Source organism: Leishmania mexicana, chromosome 20 (genome assembly GCF_000234665.1).
Source record: "Leishmania mexicana MHOM/GT/2001/U1103 complete genome, chromosome 20".
NCBI lineage: Eukaryota > Euglenozoa > Kinetoplastea > Trypanosomatida > Trypanosomatidae > Leishmania > Leishmania mexicana.
Window position 1 is genome coordinate 3,146,231 of NC_018324.1, and position 26,074 is coordinate 3,172,304.

A 26,074-nucleotide genomic window follows, 5' to 3' on the forward strand; every position below is an offset into this window, starting at 1 on the left:
GCGTGACGTTCAACAAAAATGGGTGGTGGCGCAGCGTGGTGGTGGACAGCTACCTGCCTGTGTCCGGCGGCAAGCTGAAGTACGCGAAGAGCGCGACGGACCCTGCGGAGATCTGGCCTGCGATCCTAGAGAAGGCGTACGCGAAGCTGCATGGCAGCTACGGGAGGATCTGCTCCGGCGACCCGCTGCACGCACTCCAGGACATGACCGGGTTCTCGACGATGCGCTTCGACGAGTCGCTGACGGACGACAAGGCGAGCGACCAGCTGTTCAGCGATCTTGTGCACGGGATTGCTGCAGGGTACACGGTGATCTGCAGCACGCCCGGGCGCGGGCCGCACGACAAGGACCAGGAGCTGTGCGAGATGTACGCGCAGGTGGGGCTTGTGACCGGGTGCGCGTACACGATCCTGGAGGCGAAGTACATCGAGAGCAAGGAGCTGCGGATGGTGAAGGTACGCAACGTGTGGGGGCACAGCGTGGAGTGGAGCGGCAACTGGGGGAACGACGACACGAAATGGGACGCGAACCCGGACATCGCGGAGGAGTGCAACTTCCAGAAGGCGGCGGATGGGATGTTCTGGATGTCGTGGAAGGACGCGCGGAAGTACTTCAACGGTGGTGGCGTGTGCTTCACGCACCAGGCGGCGTACGACTACCGCATGAACTGCGTGTTCACGGAAGGCGTGCCGTCCGCTGTGCTGGAGATCGAGGTGCAGTCGCCTACGTGCTTCACGTTTGTGATTTCGCAGGACGACAAGCGGTGCCAGGTGAACGCGTCGGAGTACAAGCCTGTGATGATCAGCATTGCGGAGCCCGTGGAGGGCGAGATGTACAAGGTCGTCATGAACTCCTCGGCGAACGGCGCGCGGCCGACGTCGGACAAGTGGACGTTTCTGCAGGCACGCGACGTCTCGCTGATCCACGAGCTGGACGCTGGGAAGTACATTGTCGTGCCGCGCATCATGCCTTCGGATGACCCGGTGGAGCCTGTACCGTACGTTCTGGGGATGATCTGCAGCAAGGAGGTCGGGAACGGCGACGTGAGCGTGAAGTTCAAGCGCCTGGACGCTGGCAACCGCGTGTTTGAGAACTTCCCGAAGTTCGAGCCGGAGCTGATGGAGGTGGAGCAGCCGGTCCAGTACCAGAAGCGCGCGCCGGGCGAGGCATTCCCGATGACGCAGATGGGGGAGGAGCTGATGTAGTGCTGGGCTTTTGCTACTCTGTAGAGGGATGCACGACTCCTGAGAACTGATGTTGTACCTCAAGGGACTCTCAGCTTTGTCTAGAGTTGCCATGGCGTATGCGAAGGGTTAAGGAGGGGTATAACGTGACGCGTTTTTCTGAATGCTGAGCCAGAGTCCACACGCAGGGATGCGATGAGGGAAGGCCTAAAGGATTGCCACTCTGCACCTTCTGTCGTGGGAATTGCGGATAATCGCGGGTGAGTGCTAGGGGTGGTATTTATCACGGGTGGCTTCCTTTGTGGCACTAGGCGCGCGTGTGGACTGCTAACCGCAACGCGTAGGCTGTTTTTTCGCGAGACCACTTTTGATTGTGGTAACCTGACGTAGGCGGGTTATCTGCCCTGAGTCGAACTCGACATTGAGCTTTTTTTGGTTGTCCTCTGCTTTTCAGACAGGGCTTTGTTTCCCTATTGCTTACAGGTTGGGGTGCAGTGCTCCGTTTTTTTTTCTTGCGTGTGAGGGATGATATTCCTCTTTGTGTTTTTCAGTCGTTTCTGAGGCTTTCACCTGATACCCGTGCTGTTTGCAGATGCGTGCCTCCCCACAGCGATTTGTCAAGGCGTTTCACGTTTTGTTCGCTGGCGGCTGTCGATGAGGACGATGACGGCAGAGCTCATTTTTCCCTTCTTTGTCCTCCTTGCAGGAGGTTCGTGTCGCCAGTGTATGGTCTCAATGAAGTTGGCACTTTTGTTTCCTTGGTGGTGATATATCGACCCTGACAGCTCTTTTGGCACTGTTTGGTTGTTACCTTTGTTTTTTTTTTTCTGTGCGTGGCTCTCATTCTCTGGCTTTCGATGGGCGTAGGGTGGAGGTCTTGGGTCAAGCACCTGGCAGAGGAGTTGGCCGTCTTCTGCTCTGCTTTGGGCTGAACTCTCCCTCTCTCTTCCACCATCGCGCCTTTTCGGATTTGCAACACACCAATGGGATACCTATCCCCTTCTCGTAAGCTACACCAGCTGGTCTCCGCTTTTATAGTTCATTATTACTTCACAAGAGGGCGAGGGTGATGGGTGGGCCGACGGCGCCCCCTTTTTCCTGTTTCTTGCTCTGCGATGACTTGTGAACTTGCCCCCGACGGGATATCTTAGTTTTCTCTTCCTCTCTTCCATGTCATTCTTTGCTACAAAGTGATTGACTCTACTTCGCGAGAACAAAAGTCTGGCGACGAGGTGCCTCACGCGAGAAGGACCAGCTTCTTTTCCTGAATACGTTCTCGCGCCGCTCCCGCACAAGCCCGCATCAAGGTAAAGGAGGTAAAGAAAGAGAGAGCGAACGCGCCGTGAAGTCAAGCACCCGCTCGATGTCCACCGGCATACCCCCTCTTGCCTCCCTCCCTTATTTCTTTTTGTCCATTAGGCGTGCTTTATCCGTTTTTTTTTTTGGCTCCTCTTCGATGTGTTTATCTCCTTATTCCACCGACATAGTTACCCATTCACCATGCTGTATTCGTTTCTTTGTTTCTCCTATGCTTAGGCTCGAACTCCTTTCCTTTTTCCACTCTCCGATCTCTATCGCGCGAACACACTTCTATAAAAGGAACAAAGAGGGGGCAGCGAATCATGCCCCGTTTCTTCTACCTCAAAGTGGGGCACTTCGCTTTGCCTCCAGTTCTTTGCTTTCACTGTCTCTCTCTCTTGTGTGTCTCAGCCAGATTCATCTCTTCGTCTTTTTCCTTTACCTCCGTAGAGGAGAGGACATTCATCTCTTTCTTTCCTGTCTCCCAAAAGGCGTGCTTAACCTGTATTTATACAATCGAAAAATACAGATACGTTACCCCATCCCTTTCTTCTTCCCACTTTACTACGAATATAGGCTGGATGCTGAGGAGCCACGCGAAAAGAAAAAAAACACGTTGCTGAGGCGGCAATCTCGACAAACGCGCATCAGAATCATGACGACCCGAAAAGAAAAATGCACGAGTGACTCTCGGTGACGTCGTGGTTCAGGGCACCTCGCAAAGTGGTCGAGAGGTTCTCCGATCGGAGGCGCTGAGTTCGCCTAGCTTCCTTTTGTGTGTGTCTCCCTGTCCCGCATATTGGAGAGCACCTGTGACACGAAGCACCCAGTGCAAGTTTTTTTTCCTGTCGCAGTCTCTCCGCTTCACTGCTTGCAACACTCTTCCATATTTTCTGCGGAACATGTACTCCTTGTACTTCCCCATCTCTGTGTCCTCGCCTCTTTCTCCTCCACGACTCGCGTAACTGGGTGACATCTCATGGCAACGCCGCCTCTCCCCTTCACTCCACACATCACATTCATCGTCTTCGTAATCTGGGCGCTATGGCCTTTCTTTTCCAGAACCGGAAAGCGTGTACCTGCAGTGGTATTTTTTTTTCTTGCTCCTGGATCTCTTGTACGGATCCTTTTCACACAGAAGGAAGAGTGGTTCTCTTGCCTTCCTGTTTTCGCTTCTTCATTTTCGACATTCTTTTGTTTTGCACATCACCTCTCACCGTCGACTGCCCTTCCTCAGCAAAAGACCATCTCTGCCGCGCGTGTTTGTGTGGGCTTCATAGTTTCTAGAGGCACCTGCAGCGATTCAAAACACCCTTGTCTTCTCCAACCCTTCTTGTTTGCTCACCCAGTGACATCCTTTTGAATCTCAACATCTTCCTTGTACAGAGAAACAGGGGTGACGATGACGGCCGTGAACGGAAAGGTAGACGAGTTCGATGAGGGCTCCGTCACACAGAAGAAGTACGGCCCCAACGACTACCGGTACGGCGAGCCGGTGTACAAGGGCGACGCAACGCCGTGCTTCGAAGACGGCCTTCTCTTCCGCATTGTGGAGAAAAACAACAACCGCTGGTCCTTTTACAATGATACCACCCACACGCAGATGAATGTGCAGATTGTGTTTGGCCGCAACTCTTCCCTGCGTGCGCTGGAGAACACAGAGATGGTGAAGCTGGAGAACGGCTCCTACCGCGCTACTGTAACGGTGTACCCGATGGAGACAGAGTTGTTTGTGGAGGGTGAGGTAAACGGCTTCACTAGCAATATTCGTGCTCTGCCGCTAACGGAGGATTACCTCAAGGACATGGCTCGTCAGGATTACGAGTTCATCAAACAAGAGACGGCGACCCTGTACAACGCTGTGGACAAGAACGCTACGACTGATGACATGGTTCGCAAGTGCGTGCAGAGCAAAATCAAGTTTGTCGACTTTGCTTTCCCCCCGGAGCAGAAGTCGCTGCAGATCGGCTCTCTCATGAAGCTGAAGGTGCTGGCGTGGGAGCGGCCGGGTATGTTCCTTTCCGACGAGAACGCCCGGCAGGCGCGCCTGTTTCGCAACGGCGTGCACCCATCCAACATCGACGAGGGTGATTTGGGTGACTCGTGGCTGACGGGGGCGATGGCAGCGTTGTCTGAGTTCCCGGACAAGATCCGTGATATCTTCCGCCACCCCGAGAGCGTGGAGCAGGGGCAGAAGGAGCGCGAGTGCGGCATCTACCGTGTGACGTTGAACAAGAACGGCTGGTGGACGAGTTTGATTGTCGACGACTACCTTCCGGTGGCTGGCGGCCGCCCAAAATTTGCCCGGTCCAAGGGCGATCCGGCCGAGTTGTGGCCCTCCATTCTCCAGAAGGCGTACGCGAAGGTCTTCGGCGGCTACGGATTCATCGTTGCTGGAGACCCGCTGCACGCGCTGCAGGACATGTCCGGATTCCCGTGCTCCTCCTTTGATAACGCGTTCGTGGAGAGCACTATCAACGAGACGTATGAGCTGTTCGCGCACCTCAAGAACTACAGTGACCTGGGCTACCAGCTTGTGTTCACCACGCCGACCCGCGAAGCCATCATGACGGCTCGCGGCGCCATCAGCTGTGGCTCCCCGGTGCAGGCGGAGCGCGCGTACGAGAGATCCAGCCTGCTGCTGGGCCACACCTACTCCGTGATTCGCGTGGGCTACTTCGTGGAGCACGACCTGCGCCTTCTGCAGCTGCGGAACCCGTGGTCGCAGTCCTCCTCGGACTGGAATGGTCCGTGGAACAAGCGCGACGAGAACTGGAACAAGTACACGGAGGTGGCAGACTACTTCCACTTTGACAGCAGCGATGACGGCACCTTCTTCATGGAGTGGACCGACGTGCAGGACTACTTTGTCAGCTGCGGCGTGTGCTTCATTCAGAGCCCCACGTACGACTACCGCATCCGCGGCACCTTCTTCCAGAACGTGCCAACGACATGCCTGGAGATCTCCGTTACACGTCCGATGCTGATCAACATTATTCTCTCGCAGGAAGACAAGCGTGGCACCAACAAGAGCGAGAACGCGCCGATCATGATTAGTGTGACGCACGGCATGGGGGCGATGACGCCGATGCGCGTGGACTTGAACAGCGGCTTCGACAACGACCACCCGTCGCCTGAGTACGCATTCCTGCAGAGTCGTGACGTGAGCATGTTCTACGAATTCAAGCCGGAAAACTCGCCGTACCTTGTGGTGCCGCGTGCCATCAGCCAGTTCGCCAAGCTTCCCTTCACGGTAGGCCTACTGTGCCCGTACGAAATCGGCAAGGAGACGAGCGAGGTCCGCGTGGCCTTCCGCGCCCTCGCCCCGGAGAACCGCATCTTCGACAACTTCCAGAAGTTCAACTGCGAGACGGTGGCAACAGAGACGGAGTTTCAGGCAAAGGGCCCGAAGCAGTTCTTCCCTGACATCTACGTGGGTACGATCATCCAGACGTCTGACGACTAAAACGCACCTCGAACTAGTTGGTGCTTTTTATTCTTTCTCCCTCTCGCACCTGCATGCGGTTTCGCAGAGATACGAAGAAGGGGTTGTTGTGGTGGCGGCGATGGTCGGGGATGACAAAGGGCAAGACTCTTTTCCATTCCGTAGGCCTCCATTCCTTTTGCCTGCGGGCACTTGCGCCAGCGTCCCGCCCCGTCCGCTCTGCCTCTCCCTCGTGTTACTCCTCGATCATTTTCGGAGTCTTTTTTTTCGCCTGCGTTGCGTTTGCATCACAGTTGTCTTTCGGATGACCGAGAGCGAGGAGGGGGGAGCATGCGAGGCTCGAATGGCTCATGGAGAGCCGGGCACACACGTCTCACTTTTTCATCTTCGCCTTGCCCCCTTTTTACTCTACCATCGTTCATGCACTTCCCCCCTCTTTGTGTGTTTTCTCTCTGTCCTTGCCGTTCTTGTTCTGTCTCTCCGTTATGGCGAGACTGTCGGCATTTTCCGTGCGTGTGTGCTGTTTTTCTTGTTTGTTTTTCCTTCCTTGCGTGTTGGTGGCGCGTGTGCACGGGTGTATGCATGTGGCTTTGGCGCTTCTGGCTGGCGTGGGGTTCGTTTTGTTGTACCAGGGAAGGATGCGAAGGAAAGAGCTTTCACCTGTTTTTCACTTGTCACCGCACCGGTCGATGTCCTCCGGTCCCTCCTCTCTTCCTCCTCCGTCGTTTTCGTTTTCCCTTTTCAGCACCCCACTTTTTTTGTTGTTGCCTTCTGTGCCTCTTCATCTTCGTTGCTGTACTGCACCGGGGGAAGTTGTCTGATGCGTTTTCTCTTCTTCCTCTTTACTTAAAAAGATGTCTTTGGAGTTCCTTCTTTCCCTCTCCGACCCACCTCGCGCAATGCAGCCTTGAATGCGTGCGCATAACTCACAACGAGTGTGTTTGTGTGTGTGTGGGGGTGGGCGGGGACGAGGGGAAACGGTGTCCCTCGCTTTTTTCTCAAGGAAAGCAAGATGGGCTCCTGGTATGTGTATATATATATACGTGTGCGTGGCTACGCCTTCCTCTTGTATGTTACGTCGTGTTCCGAGCTCCGCTAATCGTCGTTTTCATCACCTCCCCTTTCCATCGCATTTCGTTTCCTTCTCGCGCTGTTTACCGTCTCTATTCACATCTCATCTCCCACTTTTTTTTCATTTGGCTCTGTGGCAGTTTCGATTCCTGGTTTCTTGCCTTATTTTTTCAAGTCTTTTCTCCATCTATGTGTCTTATCTTTGCCCTTCCCACGTCCTCATGCTTTCAGCTGTTGATTGTGCATGTCCATGTGTGAGGCATCACCTCTTTTTCTTGTTACTTGTGTACACCGTCATCTTTTTTTTCTTTGTTGTTGTGTTTCACTCGCTGCTTGCGGTTTCTTGTTTCCCTAGTCTTCCCTCTAAATATTCCTCCTCTTCCGCTGCGACAGATGCGCGCCAGTGCCTTACACCCCCTTGCCTTGCGCTGCGCTCTTTTTGTGCTGGCGACGTCCTGAAGGCGGCGGCGGCGGCAGGTTTGGACCCCTCTAAGGAGAGAACCATTCGACGCCTCGAGCGATTAAAGCAACTGATGGATGGACTTGTGCCGGTGCGTTGATGTCTCGCTTGCTTTAGCGCTTTTTCGACATCCAAGGGAGAGATTCGCATGAGGCACAGAGAGAGATGGAGAGAGAGTTTCGGAATGCCGAAAAAATGATCAAGGCCTGCGCACGCAAACACAGAGAAAGCCAGGCGGCCCATTTGTGTGTGTGAGGGGGGGGGTGCGGTCAGGAAGAGGGGAGAGGGAGGAGAGAGCCAAAAGGTCGGCAAAAGAAGGGGGCTTTAATCTTCGTTTTCTCTGCGTTTTTCCCCTTCCTGATTCTTTCTTTTATGCTTTTCTTGTTCTCATGCGTGTGCTCGTGCCCATCTTCGGAGATTATATGTGTATGCTAGCACTCAGAGCGCAAAATGGGGATAGGGGCGAATCGTGAATGTAGAGGCGGTGATCGCACAGTGTGGGTCATCACGCACCGTTGAATGCGAGTCATGTGGTCTGCAGCAATACCCTCTCCCCCTCTTCTCCCTCACGTCCCTCACGGTGTGTGCTTGTGTGTGTGTGTGTCTGTGCCTCTGCTACGTGGCGCCCTGCTGGATTGTACGCTCGCTCTTTCCATGTTTTTGTTCATTGTGAATATGCGCTCGCCATAAGCCTCTCTCTCCCTCACACTCACCCCTCTCTGTTGGTGCGCTTTGTTGTCTTTTTCTTTGCTTTCTCATGTGACTCCCTCTTTCTCGTCTCCGACGATTTTTTCTTTCTCGAAGGTGAAAGTGATGCTGTGAATGGACGCTACTGTTTTTATTTCTTCTCTCTCTTTCGCTTTGTTCCGCGCTCTTCTCATGAGGAGGCGCAGCCACCCCATTTCTTTCATCTTTCCATTTTGTGATTTTTTCCCCCTCTTTCTGCCCGTCTGTGCATGCGTCTTCACGTGTATGGTTGGGGCTTGGTATGTATTGGCACTTCTTTCTTCTACGTTTTCCGTGAATGTCCCGCTCTTTCTATAAGGTGTCCTGTGCGCTCTTTTCCCTTGCACATATGCGTGTCCCTCTCACACGCGGCAAGTGCCTGTTTTCTCCTGCGGCACGGCTGCCGCTCTGGATCTCCATCTGTGATTTCAGCTTCTCTCGTTTTCTCTGTTGGTTTCGCTGTTCCTCGCTCTTTCAAGCGCTCTATTCCCTTCGTTTGAGAGCAGTGGTAGCACTAAAAGGACGAAACACAAAAGAGTAAGTAGGCAGCCTCCAGAAGGACATCTCCGAGCGTGTGCAGTAGCGTCCATGGTCAGAAAGGAAGTAACCTCTTTCTCTCGGTGTGCGTCGCATCTGCGCGTCTCTCAGCGACCCTGCGGCCTCCCTTGCGCAGGCGATGCGCTCAATTCTTGCAGGGGGGGAATGGGGTAGAACAGGCGTCTTCTGCTGGGGTTGCTTGCCTCTCTCCGATGCCCCCTCTGCCCTACCGAACTAGAGGACGGTTGTTGTCTGATTTTGCCGCGACGGAGCCACTGATGTCATCACTGATGCGCACAGGCAGACCGTGCTCGTCGCACCATCTCTCTTCGAGATGGGAGTATGTGCATCTACTTGCTTCCTCTTCTCTTTCTCATCTCTCCCTCTGTCCACACGCGTCCCTTTCGTGACATTGATACGAGTGCATACCTTGTTCTTCTGCGGTTGCTCTGGCCGAACACTTAACCCTTCGGCCTTCCCTTCCCCCTTCCCCCTTCCCCGTTTTCATTTCGTCCCTTCTCGCATTGTCTGCGTGCCGTCCAGACAAGACGAGTGAAAAGAGGGCAGCGCTCGCTACAATTCTGTGTAGATATCTCAGTAGCGCGTGCGCTTGTTTTCTTTTGCCCTTGTGTATTCTGCGCCATTGCCTCCGTGCGCGTGCCTCGAGACGTTGTGGTTGCGACACACTCGCTGACATACGTCTCTAGGTCCGTTTCTTCCTCTTCCTTGGGTTCGTCAGGGGCCGAGCGACGCGTTCCAGGAGTCGGTGATGATCTCCGCTTTGTTGCAGCGTTTTTGATTCATCTCCTCCTCTTCGGTTCCTCCCTTCCCACACATATACACACACACACACGAAGAAGCGCACGGTCAGCCACATTTCGACAAGCCACCGCCCTCCTCCCCCCTTTTCCTGTCCCTCTTTATCCCTTCATCTCCTCCCCCCGATACACCGACAAACACGCACTTCAATACAGCACTTGTGTTGCCAAGCCCTATCCGTTCTCTCTTTATGCATATATCCGCTACGCCGCTGCACCCATTACACACACTAACCCCCTCTCTCCGCATGTGACATTCGTTTTCTTTCCTGTTTCTTTTTTTCTGTTGGTTACTGGTGTTTTCCTTCATCCTGCACCATCTCACTGGTTGCCATCCGCATCTGGCTTTGTTAGTCTCTCCAGCGGTTACTTTTGCGGCCGTGTGGGGTTCTGATGTTCTCTTGTCCTGTGTGAGCTCTCTCCGCTTCCCTCCCGTTTTCTTCTTTCCTCTTCGACGGGTGAAGCGGCTGCTTTCTCCGCTGCTCTCAGCGCACCTTCAGCCCTCTTTGTTTTTTTTCCAGCTGCTTTGCCAGAGCTCGTGGGTCTGCAGGCGGCGGTCTGGAAACGTTCTCCGGTGTGCTCCGTGCTTTGTAAGGGGGACACTCCTTGGGGAAGACGGGACGAGCCGGCAGGGATAGGGAAAGGTAAGACGGAGGCGCAGACGGGGGGGGCGGTCCAGCATTTGTCTGCTTGGGTAGGACTCGGAGACAGGGGAGACAGGAGAGCGTACAAGCACGAGTTCGCCAGTGTGCAGCTGACCACGGAAAGAGAAAAAAGCCTAGCAAACTCTGGAAGAGCTGTCCGCCATGCTCGATGAGTTTCGTGAGGACTCAGTCGAGCCGCTACCTATGGATGCCAGTAAGAGCCCATCAACGCCATGGGTGAACTGGGGGCCGTCCATCGACGGCGAGGCTACCCCGTGCTTCCAGGACGGTTTTCTCTATCGGATTATTGATTCCAAGAAGAAAGTCTGGGCGCTGTATAATGACACGTTTGTCTACGAAATGTATGCCACCTTTATTTTTTGCCCTGTGTCGAACATGGAGCCCATCACCGCCTCGCTCTCTGCGTCGGAGAGCGGCGGCGAGGTGGATGACAAGAACCGCGTCGTCGCCAGGGTCGAGGGCAACGAGCTGACAATCTCCATGGCTGTCTATCCGATGGAGACGATCGAGTTCGTCCGGGGCGACATGTCGAAGTACAGTTGTCACTTCGACGGCAAGCCGCTCTCAAAAGAGTACCTTCAACGCGAAACAGCCTTGGCAAATGCCGAGCTAGAAAAGAACAAGGTGACGCTCGCGAGGTTCATCCACACCTCCGTGGACCCTGAGGATGTGCTGACGTTGTGCAAAAAACACCGTTTGGGGTTTATCGACCCTTCCTTCCCTCCCGGCCAGCACTCGCTTGACGGGGATCGAGGCCTGATTGCGCCGAGCGGGTGGCGGCGCCCGGTGGGATATCTGCCTCTCGGGTTGAAGGGTCAAATTCGTCTGTTTCGGCGTCGTGTAACCCCTTCTGCCCCACAGCGTGGTGAATTGGGCAATTCGTGGGTGGTGAGCGCTATGGCGGCGCTGGCGGAACACCCGGACTACATCAAGGAAATGTTTCGGCACCCCTTCAGCTCCGAAGAGACGCAGCGAGACGAGGCAGTTGGGGCGTACCGGGTTTGGCTGAACAAAGACGGTCTCTGGCAGTCGGTGCTCGTCGACAGCTATCTCCCCGTAGTGGGCAAGCAGCAGCGCTACGCCCGCAGCGCCAACGAGCCGTGCGAGATGTGGGTGTCGTATCTCGAGAAGGCGTATGCGAAGCGTTATCACAGCTACAGCAACATCGCCAGCGGCGATCCGCTCTTTGGAATTCGCGACTTCACCGGATTTCCTACGTCGCGGCTGGACGTCCGCTTTCGTGAGTGTGTCACGGACCCAGTGAAGAGCGATATGTTTTTCCTTCGCATGGTACGGGACTACGAGAACAGGCACCTTGTGTTGCTGAGCACTCCCGGCACCAGCGACCCGCGCTCTGCCCATAGCACATACAAAGAGAAGGGTATTTTTGTAGGCTACGCCTATGCAGTGCTAGAAGCTCGCGCGATTGAATTTCCGACGTTGCGGCGGAAGAAGGTACCACCGCTGCGGCTGCTGCGGCTGCGCAACGCGTGGGAGGCGGCGGCCAAGTGGAGTGGCAAGTGGTCCGACGACTCGCCGATGTGGCAGACGTACCCGGAAGCGTGTGTTGCGTTTCCGCAGCACAGCGGGAATGACGGAACGTTCATCATGGAGTGGTCGGAGGTGCTGGAAATCTTTGTTGGCTGCGGCGTTGTGTTTAACCACTTCGGCTACGTGGACTACCGTGTCCCCTTCGAGTTCCGGGGCTCTGTGCCGGACCTGTGCCTCGAGATTCACGTGACGGAGCCGACAACATTGACGCTCATTCTGTCGCAGCCAGACACCAAGGGCACGGTGAGGGAGTCGGAGGACTACAACCCTGTCATGATCTCCATAGCGGGTGCCTCCTCCACCCCGACGACCCCGTTTTCCCAGGACGGCAGCAAGCGTAGTAGCGGGACCTCCAGTCACTCCATGATGACGGCCAGTACGCAGCTGATGGCGCGCGATTACTCTCTCCTCGTCAACTCCTCTGCGGACGCCGAGACGCCGTCAAAGAGCTTCACGTTCTTGCAGGGTCGCGACATAAGCGCCATATACACGTTCATCCCAGAGCAGTCGCCGTACCTCGTCGTACCGCGTCTGCTCGTGCAGCAGTCTAGCGGCAGCAACGGAACGAGGCCGTCCAGTGCGGCTGTGACATCGGCATCAAACAGCGCTGTGACGTGGCCATGCGTGCTCGGCGTTCTTTCACAGCTTGCCTTTACCCCAAACGGACAGGCGCATGTTCGTCTGCGCAAGTTGCCAGCGAACAGTCTCGTCTTCGACAACTACCTCAGCTTCGCCAACGACTCCGTGGAGGTCGAGAAGACCTTCTACGTGAAACGCTCCGGCACCAGTATGACGCACCGCAGCGCGTCAGAACTACAGTAGACAGACCAGGGGGTGATGTAGCCGTTGGGGAGAAAGGGTATCTGAGGATCAGCGGACGGGGAAGCAAACAGCAGATAAGCAGCGTTGCACCACGGTGCCCGTGAGTGGCTGAGAAGTCAGGAAGATTCGAAACAGTTCGCCACTTGTGGATGAAAGCACTTTTGATAACTGCGGGCGGGCGGTGAATGGTGGAGGAGAGAAAGAGAGGAGGGCTCGTGTGGTTTCGCTGTACAAGCACGGATAACAGGGATGGTGCTTTGCCTTGGCCGTCTCACCTTTGGGGTCTCCTCTCTTTTCCTGGCCGGCTTCTCCGTTCTACAGTCCCCTCCACTCTCCACACGTGGTTCACTCTCCTCGTAGAGGATATCGATGGGCGATGCCGTGTGTATGGCGCCTGCGCATGTGGATGTGGATATGTGGATGTGTGTGTGTGCTGTGACGCATATCTCTTCTCCTCTCATTTTTTTTGCCATGGCCTGATTTCATTGCCCGTTTTTCGCCATCATCGACAAGCAGAACGAAACGAGGGGGAGCGGGGAGGAGGGGGAGGGGGGGGGCAGGGAACGTCTCTTTCTTTTCAGTGCTTCTTCGCCCCTTTTTTTTCCCCTGTTCTGCGGTGTTGTTCTCTCTTGCGTTGTGTTGACCTCTTCTCTTTCCTAACAAGCATAGAAAGCTGAAACAGTCAAGAAGCAGAGAAAGCAGCAGGAATTCCGCGAGCGATGTGGTGGGGTGGGCGGAGGCGATATGCGAGCCGGCCCACAAGCAGCGACTTCAGGCTGGTAGTGAAACTACAACAAGCGGTGTTCTCGTTTATTTGCATTTGTCTCTCCTTCCCATATGTATAGAGGAATGCGCAATCGCTGGGGGTACTGCGCGCCTGCGTGTATGTGTGTGTGTGTGCCAGTGCTGGTTATATATGGGGTATGCAGCAGCAGGGATGATACTGTTGCACTGTGCCTACTGAGTTTTCTGGAGCGAGCGAGAGGAGACGGAAAAGGGGGGGGGCAAGGGGAGAGGCACAATAGGAAAGAAATGCTGCCTCAACGACCAACACTGGTGAAGAAAACCAGAAGAGTGTCGACAGCTTCTCTTCCGCTCACGTTTACAAGGAGAAGAGCGCATCGACGATGTAAAGGCGGCAAAAAAGGGAAAAGGAATCAGAAGATGCTCGTATATATGTGCATCAACACAAAGAGCGTTCACCGCTCCCCTCTTCTATTCATGTTTACTTTTTTTCCATACCGATGGCATATTTCTCCCACGTGGGCAAAAAGCAAAGAGACGGGTGTGAATCGCGTCGTTGATTGGAGGGGGAATGTGCTGATTTACCTATCTCCGCCATCACTTACCCTTCCGCAGCATCTTTTCTACCCCGTGTGGACGTATGTGTGCATTATCATTCTTCACGTCCGACCTCTCTCTTTTCTTCTCTCTCCCCTGGCCCTGGCTGCCCATCTGTCTCTTTCAATGCATTTTCTTTTCGGTCTCGATGGCTTGCCTTTGTCTCGCACGCATCGCGCAGACAATGACACAAGAAGAAATCATTATTGAAAACAAAAGAACTGGAAAGAAAACGACCAAGGAAACAGCAGATGTACCAGCGAACCGCAATGGGCGGCGAAATTCTTGAAACCCGTTCTTTTTTTTCGGTTGCGTTGGTTTAACTTCGCTCTTCAATCGCTTTCGAGTGCCGAAGAGCCAAACGAAATACTGCATCGGTCACGCTTCCCCACTTTTGTTTTTTTTTTCTTTTTTTTTTCGTATGTTTGTGCGCTTGATGGTCTCGGGTGGTTTGGCCCCTTTCTTCGTGCCCTTCTCCCTTTCATCAACCCGCCACCCACCTCCTCACCTCTTCTTATACACGTCTTTTTCTTTTTCCCTAACGTTTGCATGATGCTCCTCCTTCGTTTTTCATTTCTCCGTCTCTCTTTCTCTCTCACTCTGTGTGCGCACGTGACATTTTTCCTTCGGCTTGGTTCTGCCCTGGCCTCCTTGTACGCGTGCGTGCTGCAGCCCCCTCCCTCTGTCGTTCTTCGTGTTGCTGTTACATGGCCAATCGAGGTCGTTTTCTCTTGTTGTTTTTGGACTTCTCTTGTCCTCCCCTCTTTTTTGTGCACCTTTTCCACCTGCGCTTCCCTGATGACGTGTGGACACCGCTCAGTGCGTCGTATCCCACCGGGTCCACTACCGACACACTCGGTGGTGAAGCCGAGCAGCCCCTCTATCCCTGCCAACGCAGAACCACCTCTGGTGCTGACACGGCCAGGTCGTGGATGGCGTTGCGTTGGAGCGGCCTGCGACAGTGAGACGGTGAACACGTCTGCGCCATCCACATGATGGGCGGAGCGTCAGCGTGGCTCGAGCGTATATCATCCCACCCCCGGCCCTCACGCTGCCCACAGCGGTGTGGGGAGGCCTGAGCCACCCCGAGGGGAGGACGCACCAGGCGGGGACCGGCATGATGCGGGGAGCGGCTGTTAGGCGTGTCTACCCCTGCTTCTCACCACGCGATGCGGAGTCTGTGACAGGTCTGGCTGAGTGGTGTTCAGCGCATGCTCTATTGCAGAATGGGCGTCTTGAATAAAAAAGGGACAGGCGCGCAAGCTGCGCACGCATCTTCTCGTTTCTGATCTTGCGTCGATTCTAACCCCTACCGCTCTTCTTTATGTGCTTACCTTTTCTCCTCTTTCTACCTCGGCTCTTGTGTGGCTCTCTCTCGATCTCTCTCGTTGGATCTTGTGTCGCTGCTCGCTCGCCTGTGTGTGTGTGTGTGGAGCTCTTCATCGCTAGCACTAGGTACGCCACCGACCCACACACGCACACCGGTCGTTTGACAAACCCCTCTTGACTTTCGTTTTGCGCTTCTGTTTCGTGAGCTCCTCGGAGGTGCGGAGCAGTCGCTTAGACGCAGTGCGAGCTTTAGTAGAAACACAGAGGAGGAGAGGAAGCGCGGGAGGGGGAGGGCGGGGTGATGGCGACGACGGCGGCGGGAGCTTGTGGCCTCTGTGTGTGTTTTTTTATTGGTGCGTCGAGTGTACAACAGTCTTTGGCTGGGTGCTCTTTTTCTTTGCCACTATTCCCCCGCCTTTTTCTTAGTCTCGCTGTTCCCTTCTTCTTCGATCCTTTTATCTCGACATGGGCGCTGCAGCGTTTCGCTTCAGCGGGACTGGGGGGCGAGGTCCTCGTCATCCGTCCCAACGCTCAAGCCGAGCCCCACCTTCCACGTCTCCAACACGGAGAGCCGCGCCAAGGCCCAGAGAGGCGCCTGGCACCGATGGCAACCGTAGCACTCAGCCTCTGGCGTTTCTAGCAAACCACACGAGTCGCAGCATTCTTGACTATCCCTCCTCAGCGTCCTCGTTTCTGTCTTCGTCGCTGACGTCCTCGAGCTCGCAGGAGGCTGTGGCTGCATCGGAAGCCTCAGGCGCGATAGCAGGTCGTCCGGCGGATGGGCGTTCAGGTCCCCCCGCGATACAGTCTTCTGTCGCTAGTGACGGCAATGATGAGCAGAGGTGCAAAGGGCCATTCATCACGCGGTGCCGAACATCGACTAGCGCACGCGCGCTGTGCAAGATGACATCGAAAAACAAGAACGGACGAAACATCGGAATTGGGATAGGTGACGGTGCTGTGCCACTGGAGGAGCACACGGCGGTGTTGTTGACGGCCCTCATGAAGCCCTACTGTTGTCTGAGGCAGCGTGTATGCGGTGCATCCATGATGCCAACCACCTCGCCACCCTCCTGGGCGCTCGATCAGCAGCTTGCTACCGCCGGAAACCCAGACAGTGTTGTCAACGGCTACCACCAGGTTTCTCACCGGAGCGCTGATACCTTCGCCTTGGCGCCATTGCTTGAGCCGTTCGTTTTCGAACCGGGCCAGCCGCGGAGGCCGAAGGCAAGCGCCGGGACGGCGACGACTTCCTTCTCAACTACGTGGATACCCTCCATGACGGCGTGCTTTGACGAGGGTCTCCTCTACCGTGTGGAATGGAGGAGAGTCGAAAGTGCCGACACAGTTGCAACCGGGGTAGCTGGTGGCGAGAACACTCACGTTCTCTGGTGCTTCTTCAACGCCACTCATGTCTACACGATGGAAATCGACGTCTCTTTCCCAGTATCGGCGGGTTGGACAACAGCAGAACCTTTGCCACTGAAAGCGCTGGGGATGACGCAGCTGGAGTGGGCGGACGCGGAGGAGGATTCGGGCTCTCCGCTGTGGCATCGACGACGGCTCCTCGTCGCTCAGGCAGCGTGCCCACCCCTGAGCTGTGTGGCGTTTGTCGAGGGTACCGTAGGGCCCTTTCGCACCGCCGTTCGCGCTGTCCCGATCTCCATGGATGCCCGTGTAGCGGTGCCGTCGCCCACCTCGACGTGGCGCACACGCCTCGAAGCCGAGCTGCACCGCCTTCCTCGCCCTCTCGGTGCCATGGCAGCGCCTGTCGCTCTCAGCGAGAGTTTTGTCACCGAGGCCGTTCTCAACGCCTGCGTGGCTGCCAACATTCCGTTCGTAGACGCAGGGTTTCTCGCTGGAGAGAGAGCGCTGCGCTGGAGTGGAACGGGCTGTACCGACTCCGTCGCCCACGACGATACCCCGTTCACGTCACCATTCTCAGTGAGTCATCACTTCGGCGAGGGCCTCGAGAGGAAACCTGTTGCCTGGGCTCGCGCCTCCGACCTTGTGCGGCGCCTTTTTGGCGAGCTAAGCACCCATTCTGCCCTTGAGCCCCACGTCTTCTTTCTCCCCCTCAGCCTGGTCATCATCGAGCCCGGCGAGCTCGGCGACAGCTGGGTGATTGGCGCCATGGCGGCGGTCGCGGAGCACACGCACCACCTCCTCCGCATGTTCCGCCACCCTCGCAGCCAGCAACAAGGGGCCGCCGAACAGCTCCTCGGCGCGTATCGCGTGACGCTAAACGTGCGAGGGTGGTGGCGCAGCGTCGTGGTCGACGACTACTTCCCCATCACGGAGGGCGGCAGCTACATCAATTGCGCGCAGAGTCGCCGCGATGTGCGGGAGCTGTGGGTGCCGCTGCTGGAGAAGGTGTACGCTAAGATGCGTGGCGGCTACTCTAACATCATCACTGGCGACCCGCTCATGGCTCTGCGTGACTTCACTGGTTGGCCGTGCGCCCGCTACGACATCGCACACTTCAACGACATTTCTGTAGTGTCGTCCAGCTTCGCGTCGCGACTCATGGGGTACGACCGGTACGGGTTTCAGGTCATCCTGCACACGGCCCCCCGCTTCGACCTTGATGGTGTGATACGCCAGACCGACGTAGGTATCTCACGAGCAGAGGTGTCTCTGCCTTCAGCGGCGGGGGCTTCCGGACGCGGCGCGTGCGCTGATGCAGGCACGGTTCACGGGCTCCTTGCTGGGATGGTGTACCCCGTCATGCGCATCTTGCGGTTTAACGCCAATTCGTTTGGTGCCGAGCTGACGCTGCTCCAAGTGCGGAATCCGTGGGGAGACGCAGCGGGGTGGAAAGGAAAGTGGCGGTGTGGTAGTCCCCTCTGGGAGCAGTGCCCGAAGGTTGCCACGGCATGTCACATGCAGGAGTGCCTACATCGAGACGGCAGTGGCGGCATGACGCCGTCAAAGAGCGATCTCCGAGACAGATCAGCGGCACCGGCGGCGCCGCAGACAGCCACCACGGCTTCTGGCGCTACCACTACCGCGTGCGCCTGTCGCCGCAACCAGTACATCTGGGTAGAGTGGTCAGAGGTGTACCAGCACTTCTCCGGGTGTGGCGTCATGTTCCGGCTCCCCCTTCACCACGACTATCGCGTAAAAGGAGTGTTCGACACCACCTGCCCATCTGTGTGCGTGCGGGTGTCGGTCGCGGCGCGCACCTTCATGGGTGCCATGCTCTCTATGAGCGACACAGTCGGGGACAGATCCTTGGCGGCGACAGACACGGAGGACGCCAGCACATACCCGCCCATCATGCTCACGCTGGCGCGAGAGGAAGCTGGCGTGCTCCAGGTCGTGCGCAACTCGCAGACCGACCCTGACAATCCGACAACGCGCTTTACCTTTATGCAAGCGCTCGACGCGAGTCTCTTCTACCCACTGACACCGGAGGACTCGCCATACTGGCTGATCCCTCGGGTCCTCGCACCCCAGCTGCCCAACGCTGCTGCCGCTGCTGATGGCGGCGCGAATGTCCCGGCACCGCATCCTCCACGGCTGCCGTATGTGCTTGGTCTCTTCCAAGAAAAACCAGCAGGAGAAAACGGGTGGCGAGCCGAATTCTACCATCTGCCGCCGACATCCGGAGCCTTTCGGAACCGCATGTCGTTTTCTCTGGGCAGCGACGTGCAGTCGGTGGCGACCATCTTCCAGGCCAAGGCACCTCACGCGGCCTTCCCAAAAACTTACATGCACACGGAAGTGTCAGAGCGGGAAGCAACACCGGTGGACGAGTTTGGTCATGTTGCTCAGGCGTGACGGTGATGCGCATGCGCTCACGTCGTAGCACAAGGGCCTTTTTGTTCTGCCCTTCTCTCATCCCGACTCGTGGGTGCACCGCCGTTGGCGGTGCAGCGCCTCTCTTCGTCGTTGCTGCCCCTCGGGCTCTCATTGCACTGGACTTGGCTGAGTGCAATCTGTTTTCCTCCACCTCGCATACGCTCTCTCTGCTCGTCATGTCTCTTTTCATCTCCGTTTTCGCTCCGTGATGTGCACACCACCGATTTGTTTTTCTTTGCGCACCCTCCCCGCCGGCCTCCTCATCGCGCACGTCCTCTTCCAGGCTTGCCTCCAGCCCCCCCCCCCCCGAACGCAACCGCAGCGGCACGTGTTGCAGTTGGGGCGTTGGTGTGGTTGTGGGAGGGAATGTGGCGATAATGGCGGCTGGGCTCTTTTTGTGTGTGCTTGGCTTCTGTCCTTGCGTTCGCGCAAGAGGGGACTGCTGCCCAGGGCGGTGACGGGTGAGGTCAAGGGTCCAACTCGTCTCTTGGAGAAAGGAGGGGGCGAAAGGGCCGCAGGAAACGAGCTCCACTCCGCTTTTGCACAGCAGCCCTGTGGTACATGGACAACCTCATGAAGGCTTGCACGGGGGGATGCGATGTAGCTGGAAAGAAACATACACACAAACACATGTTCTCTCGCGTACTGCACATCGAGTGGCTACGCTGTACATCAGATGATCGGCAGTCAGGCGTCTTTTTCTTCGCTTTCACTACACAGACTCGAGTCGATGTCTCTGTCTCCCTGTGCTGATCTCATCCTTCTTTCAACGCAACTCTGCTGATCGCTCTCTCTCTCTGCGCGTGTACGTCTCATGGCGCATGATATCCGCCTTCCCCATCTCCAGAAACAAAAACAGGCACACCTGCGCACGCACCTTACATCAACACGATCGAACTCTCTTCTTACCAGCCCTGGATCCAGGGATCACGTCAGCTCACGCCCTCTTTTCGATCGTCTTCCTCTGCTCTCTTCTGCGACCGACTCCATCCAGTGCGCACCGTTACACAAGCTCCGTCTCAGCTAACACGGCGCCGTTTTCGGCTTGATATTTGCATCGGGCGAGGCAAGTCGCGCTGCTCATTTCTCTGTTTGCACCCATCCTTTTTTTTATGATTGGTGTACGTGATTCTCTTTTTCTTTGGGCACGTGTCCGCCCGGTCTCTCCTCTCTCTTGCCCATCTTTTTCCTTGGGACGTCATGGGTTGCTTCAACTCGACCGACACCGTGGGGGATCAGGACCCTACGAAGGGATACATGTACACGAAGCCCAAGGCGAGGGGGACAAAGGAGGCGCTCTTCGGCGGACTTCTCTACCGCATTACCGACGAGGAGGAGGGCGGCTTGGCCTTCTACAACAACTCGATGGACTACGAGTTTCACATCAAGTACCTGTTTGGCGCCGATAGTCAGCTGAACGCGGTGGGCGACACCAAGTTCGAGATTCAGGATGACGGTATTCTCGCCGAGATGGTCGTCTACCCGTTGGAGACGAGGCACTTTGTGCAGGGCACAATCGACGGCTACGAGAGCAAGCTCGAGGCACTGCCGCTGTCGGAGGAGTACTTTGCGCAGCACCCGGAGATGGATGAGGCGGCCTACTACCGCCGTCTCGAGGCACCCAAAAGCAGCCAATTTTAAGCCTTCTCCCGGGGAAGATGTGGTGGAGTCACCTCCTTCTCCACACACGTGTCTCTTCACGTCTTCGCAGAAAGCGGAGGAGGTGATGCTGGTGCCTGTGGGTGTGTCCGTCCTCTTCTCTCTCCTGTATTTGCCATTGGTTGCTCGCCTGCCTCATCTCCTCCGCGTTTGTGTGTGCACGCCGGCGATGCTCTTCCGACTCTCTCTGTGTACGCATGCATGCGTGTGTGTGCGGGGGAGGGGGGCGTGTCCTCGTTGTCTCTTCTGTGTGACCGCCTATTCACTTCCAGGCGGATGCGAGAGGCGAGATGGTTGGTGGTGGTGGGGTCGGCAGAGGTGTTTCTTCTTTGTTCGATAGCGTATCCGTAGTGGTGTGTTCATCTGCTTGTTGCCTGTTGTGTTTTTCATGTGCTCCCACAGTTTGTCTGTGACACCGCTCCGCCACTCGACGTCGAAAGACAACGGCAGCTAAACAATGACCAATTCGCTCTCCACAGAGAAAAGGGAGAGGGGATACAAGTGGCAAGCAGAGCAGCAACACGGCAAGAAAGAAAACGGCGGTAGCGGAAAGAACGCCGCTCGATGTACTCGCCTTCAGCTCTTCTCTTTTTCATATGTTTCTACCATGTGTGTCTGCTTTCTTTTTTAAGGTTTGTCAGACTCCTTCATTTTTCCATCTATGTGCGCAGCCTCTTCTCCCTCATCTTTTTCATCTTGTGTGTTCTTGCCCTTTGCTGCCATCGCTTATTTTTATTTTCTTTCACTCTTTTGTTTGCCAGGACGGCGGCACCCCCTCATGACGTGTGGACACCGCTCAGTGCGTCGTATCCCACCGGGTCCACTACCGACACACTCGGTGGTGAAGCCGAGCAGCCCCTCTATCCCTGCCAACGCAGAACCACCTCTGGTGCTGACACGGCCAGGTCGTGGATGGCGTTGCGTTGGAGCGGCCTGCGACAGTGAGACGGTGAACACGTCTGCGCCATCCACATGATGGGCGGAGCGTCAGCGTGGCTCGAGCGTATATCATCCCACCCCCGGCCCTCACGCTGCCCACAGCGGTGTGGGGAGGCCTGAGCCACCCCGAGGGGAGGACGCACCAGGCGGGGACCGGCATGATGCGGGGAGCGGCTGTTAGGCGTGTCTACCCCTGCTTCTCACCACGCGATGCGGAGTCTGTGACGGGTCTGGCTGAGTGGTGTTCAGCGCATGCTCTATTGCAGAATGGGCGCCTTGAGAACAGGATTTTTATGTACGGCGTTTCTCCATCAGATGATGATCTTGATGATCGCGGATGTTCTGCTGTTGCTTCTCCTCCCTTTCCCTCACTCCTCTCTTTCTCTCTATGTGTTGCACACGCCTAATGTTGATGTTGGGCGGTGTTGTGCATGTGGTGGTGGCTGCTGATGATTTTCTTCGTTATGCTTCATATCTCATGTTTTTATTCTATTTTAGGAGGGAGGGAGGGGAGCTGTTGTCTGTCTTGCGTGTGCGTGTGTTGTTTGCTCCGCTCTTTACCTCATTTCGCTTTCCTTATCTGTGTACTCATGAGGTGTACGTGTAACTCTCTCCCTCTGTGTGTGTGTGCGTGTGCCTCTATGTGCTCAGTGATGCATGGGAATGAGGCTTCTCCCCGAGTCGTTCTCTCTCAATTTCCAGCTCTCCTCCTTCAGGGAAACGCCTATTCTTTTCTCTCTTTTCTATGGCTATGCCCTCTCTCTCTCTTGTACGTGGGTGGATGATTTCGGGTGGGTGGGGTCGAGTGCTGTGTCTTGTTTCCTTTGCTCTCGCCGTTATATATATATTTGTTTCCCTTGCATTCATCTCCTTTCATCCTCCCTCCGCTTCTCGCCCTCTCCCAAGCTTCCCACATTGTCGGTCGTGTGTGCATGCAAGATGTCGTCAAGGGCGGCAACGCTGGCACGAAAAGAAAAAAAACGAGGGACGCAAGCCACATCTACGGACTCCAAGGAGGCGATACCCGCCCCCTCTCGCAAGACGCGTTGTGCATGCGAGCAAGAGGCGAATGCGAACCGCCATGTGACATGTGTGGTCGACCTTGTGTGCAATGCATCGTTGTTGAGAAAGGCACTGCTCGTCGTGCGTCAAGAAGACCTGCATGGCACACGGATGTCCCCAGTGTAGTTGGGCGAGACCATCGCCTACAATTTGTGGACACCCGTGTCACTTGCACATGTTCCCCTTGCTCACTCTCTGAGAGGCTGTGTGAATCCGAGGAAAATGCATCAAGGGTGCACCCCTCTCCATCTACCTCCCTCTTCTCACATCACTGCATCCCCCCTCCTCACCATTCTCCCCCCTACCCCCTCCTGTCCCCCTCACCGACACACGCACAGTTCGCTGCACGTTCACCTCTATTTCGCGCTCTCTCTTTTCCCCTTGTTCGGACGGCTGCTTATCCACCTCCCTCCCTCCTCCCTCTGGCCTGTCCGCTCCACTCCGCTCCACACCACTCCTTCCCCCCTCCCCACTCCACCCCAGCACCTCAACCAGCGCCGCCTTCAGACATTTACAGCGGCATCTCGGTGTGTTTGTGTGCACTGCGGCTCTTCTCTCTCCCTTTTTGTCGCCCCCCCCTTGTTTTCGTCCATTGAATCGACACCGCAAAACCCCCAAAGAAGGGGTATCACGGCATCGCGATGGGGTCCGGCATCTCCAAGGAGGCCGCACCGGTAACCTTCAAGAACGGAAAGCCCACCGTCAAGGGGACTAAGACATACGCGATGTTCAGCAACATCCTCTACCGCATCGCCGACACGGAGGCCAGGCGCTGGGCTTTCTACAACGATAGCAAGGAGCTTATCATTCACGTAGCCGTCCTCTTCGACTACGACTCGCAGATAGTGCCGCTGGGCGACACCACCGCCTTCCGCATCGATGACCCAGATGAGGGTAACGAAGATGACTTTGGCAAGTATCTCTGCGAGGTGGATGTGCGCCCGCTCGAGACCCAGATGTTCGTTGAGGGGTCGGTGACGGGGTGGCGCGTCGACACGCTCGAAGCCCGCACGGCTGAGGATGAGCGTGGGTACCGCCTTTAGATGATAACTATCTGGCGAGAAAAGGGAGGACCGGTAGGCGGAGCATCATCGACACACACACACACACGCACATACAGACAGAACCTCGTTCCCCATGAATTGTCCTTACGGTATACACTGTGCTCCTCCTCCTCCACCCTCTCTCCCCTTCCCGTTGCTCGATTCCTGTGGTGGCAGCCCTGGCGACCGTAAAGGTGCCGCAGCGCATGACAAGGGAGGGTGGGAGGCGCACGAGAGGACGGAACGAATGGGGTGCGCAGGATACAGACGTGGGTATGAAAAGACAACAACAAACGGCACTGTTGACGCTCACTGGCGCATTTGAGAGCTCGCGCGCGTGTTCAGGGTGATGCAACGTCCTTATTTTTCTCCCCTCTCCTGCGGCGTCCCCGTCGTTTCTTCTACGCCCATTCTCAACCCTTTCTTTCCACCGTTTTCCGCTACCATTCTCTCTCTTTATTCTTTCTCCGACCGCTGTACGCACGTGGTCGATAGGACCCAGAGTCATCGTTTTTCTCCTTCGTTACTATCTTCCTGCGCATATGCTCGAGGCTGTGCATGTGTGTGTGTGTCTCTCTTTCCTTGTTGATGCCGCAGGCGTATCGTGTGTGCGGGTGATTGCGTATCTTTGCTTGCTTGCACACTTTTTCTTTTTCCCCCCCTCTGCATGGATGTCGCTTATTTCTTTTTTTGTGTGTCTTTGTGGTCTCATGAGCGCCGTCGGCGCTGTCGTTGATACTTGGTCGTCTCGCATTGTCTATCTTGCTTTATTTCGAGGCTCGCGTAGCTGTCTATGTGCACACATCCATGTATGTATGGATATGCGTGTGCAGGTGAACGTCTGTGACCTGCGCATGGTTGCGCCTCTCTTTTTTTCCTTTCCCTTTCGGTTTATCTCTTATTGCTTCACAAGCGCGTGCTTCTCTCTCTGTGTGTGTGTGTGCGCTTGTGTACGTGCGGGAGTACGAGTGGGCTGGTCAGCTGCTTGTGTTTGCATCTCACCATCTCTTGCCTCTTATGACCGTACATGAATGTATGTGCTTTCTATGTCGCTCTCTGTGTGCGCATATGTGTCTACATGTGTATGTGTGTGTGTGCTCATATAGCTTCCTTTTTTATCTCTAGCTCCCTTGCTTGCCTGCTCACTGCGTGCACGCTTTCAGTGTGTTGCGCAGATATTTGTTGTGTGTGGGCGTGGGCGTGGGTGGCCTTCGTTTATTTTTTTCGTGTTGTAGTCTCTTCCTTTTTTGTGGTTTCGCGTCCTGCGCTGCCTTTGTCTCCTTGTTCACCCTTTCCCCCTACTTTCTATGTTTCCTCGCCAGACGGCGGGGGAATGCACTCAGGATCACCCCCCGTCTCCCTCTCCCTCTCCCTCTCCCTCTCGCTGCTCCTCGCTTCTCCTCCCATTCATTTTTTTTCTTTTGGCTGTTGCCACTATTATCCTTGTTTTGCATGGAAATGGTGTCGGACGGGGGGGGGCACCCTCACCCGCCCTTCGGTGCAAGGTGCTTTCCTTCGCTTTCCTCCCTCTCCACACTCCCATGTACGCGCACACACACCCACACACACGTTTGCACTGCCTCGTCGATTGCGCGAGGCACACGCGCGTCGTGCATGTGTGCGTGTGTCGCCAGATACGTGTAGTGATCACCGTGGGGACGGTCACGAGTGTTGCCGAGGGAACGCGCTCGGCTGGGTAGGGATGAGGTGGCGTAGTGAAGCAGAAGGGGGACAGGGTCCAGGCAGTACGTAGCAGCTTGCATGTGCGATTTGCGAGAAAGGCTGAAAAGGGTCCTTGTGAGACGCATAGGGAAGGACTGCCAAACAGAAGGAATTAGACGAATAGGTGAAGCGAGCGGGCGTCTTTGTTTGCCCCTCTGGCGCGCATCTTCGTACCTACGTTTGTTGGGGTCCATGCCTGTATGGCATCTTTTCGTTCTTTTCTTCCTCCTCTCTCTGCGCGCTCTGTCATACCGACACCGCCATCGAACTTGACAAGAGGCGAGAATGTGCACAAGGGCGTACGTGCATGCGAGGATGAGGCGGGGGGGGCGATACGGAAAGAGGAAAGTCGGGGTAGTGACTCCGTGGCGTGTCTTCGGTGCTGTCTCTCACTCTTTCCCTTTCTCCTTGCTCAGCGTTGTGGTTTGTGCGTGCGCTTGTCTTTTGCCACGTCTTTTTCTCCTCTTTCTCTTTCTGAACTTCCGACCACTGAAGAAGTGGTTGTGTGCGTGTGTGTATGCACCTACCCCTCTCTTGCTCTATGCGCGCGTGTGTGTGTGTGCTGATTACTGTGGCCGCCGTCATCGACGTCGCGCG

At 55.9% G+C, this 26,074-nt stretch overlaps 6 protein-coding genes across 6 annotated transcripts in view; all 6 read left to right on the forward strand.

The window, feature by feature from the left end:
• LMXM_20_1185 (putative calpain-like cysteine peptidase) overlaps positions 1-1,205 on the forward strand; it is a gene marked incomplete at both ends in the record, with an annotated part of 2,058 nt that extends 853 nt beyond the window's left edge. Inside the window, one exon of the mRNA XM_003875132.1 lies at positions 3-1,205. Coding sequence (XP_003875181.1) covers positions 3-1,205 — 1,203 coding nt within the window. The remainder of the gene's footprint in view (positions 1-2) is intronic.
• Positions 1,206-3,885: 2,680 nt separating this feature from the next.
• LMXM_20_1190 (putative calpain-like cysteine peptidase) lies at positions 3,886-5,949 on the forward strand (the record flags this gene model as incomplete). Its single annotated transcript, XM_003875133.1, has 1 exon — positions 3,886-5,949. The coding sequence occupies one exon, from the start codon at positions 3,886-3,888 to the stop codon at positions 5,947-5,949; it is 2,064 nt and encodes a 687-aa protein (XP_003875182.1).
• Positions 5,950-10,346: 4,397 nt separating this feature from the next.
• LMXM_20_1200 (putative calpain-like cysteine peptidase) lies at positions 10,347-12,578 on the forward strand (the record flags this gene model as incomplete). The annotated part of the gene is made up of 1 exon (XM_003875134.1): positions 10,347-12,578. The coding sequence occupies one exon, from the start codon at positions 10,347-10,349 to the stop codon at positions 12,576-12,578; it is 2,232 nt and encodes a 743-aa protein (XP_003875183.1).
• A 4,803-nt stretch (positions 12,579-17,381) lies between these two features.
• On the forward strand, positions 17,382-19,031 carry LMXM_20_1210 (putative calpain-like cysteine peptidase; the record flags this gene model as incomplete). The annotated part of the gene is made up of 1 exon (XM_003875135.1): positions 17,382-19,031. One exon carries the CDS (start codon positions 17,382-17,384, stop codon positions 19,029-19,031), a length of 1,650 nt encoding a protein of 549 aa, XP_003875184.1.
• Positions 19,032-20,252: 1,221 nt separating this feature from the next.
• On the forward strand, positions 20,253-20,693 carry LMXM_20_1220 (calpain-like cysteine peptidase, Clan CA, family C2; the record flags this gene model as incomplete). Its single annotated transcript, XM_003875136.1, has 1 exon — positions 20,253-20,693. The coding sequence occupies one exon, from the start codon at positions 20,253-20,255 to the stop codon at positions 20,691-20,693; it is 441 nt and encodes a 146-aa protein (XP_003875185.1).
• A 2,660-nt stretch (positions 20,694-23,353) lies between these two features.
• LMXM_20_1230 (conserved hypothetical protein) lies at positions 23,354-23,755 on the forward strand (the record flags this gene model as incomplete). Its single annotated transcript, XM_003875137.1, has 1 exon — positions 23,354-23,755. The coding sequence occupies one exon, from the start codon at positions 23,354-23,356 to the stop codon at positions 23,753-23,755; it is 402 nt and encodes a 133-aa protein (XP_003875186.1).
• Between the last annotated feature and the right edge of the window lie 2,319 nt (positions 23,756-26,074).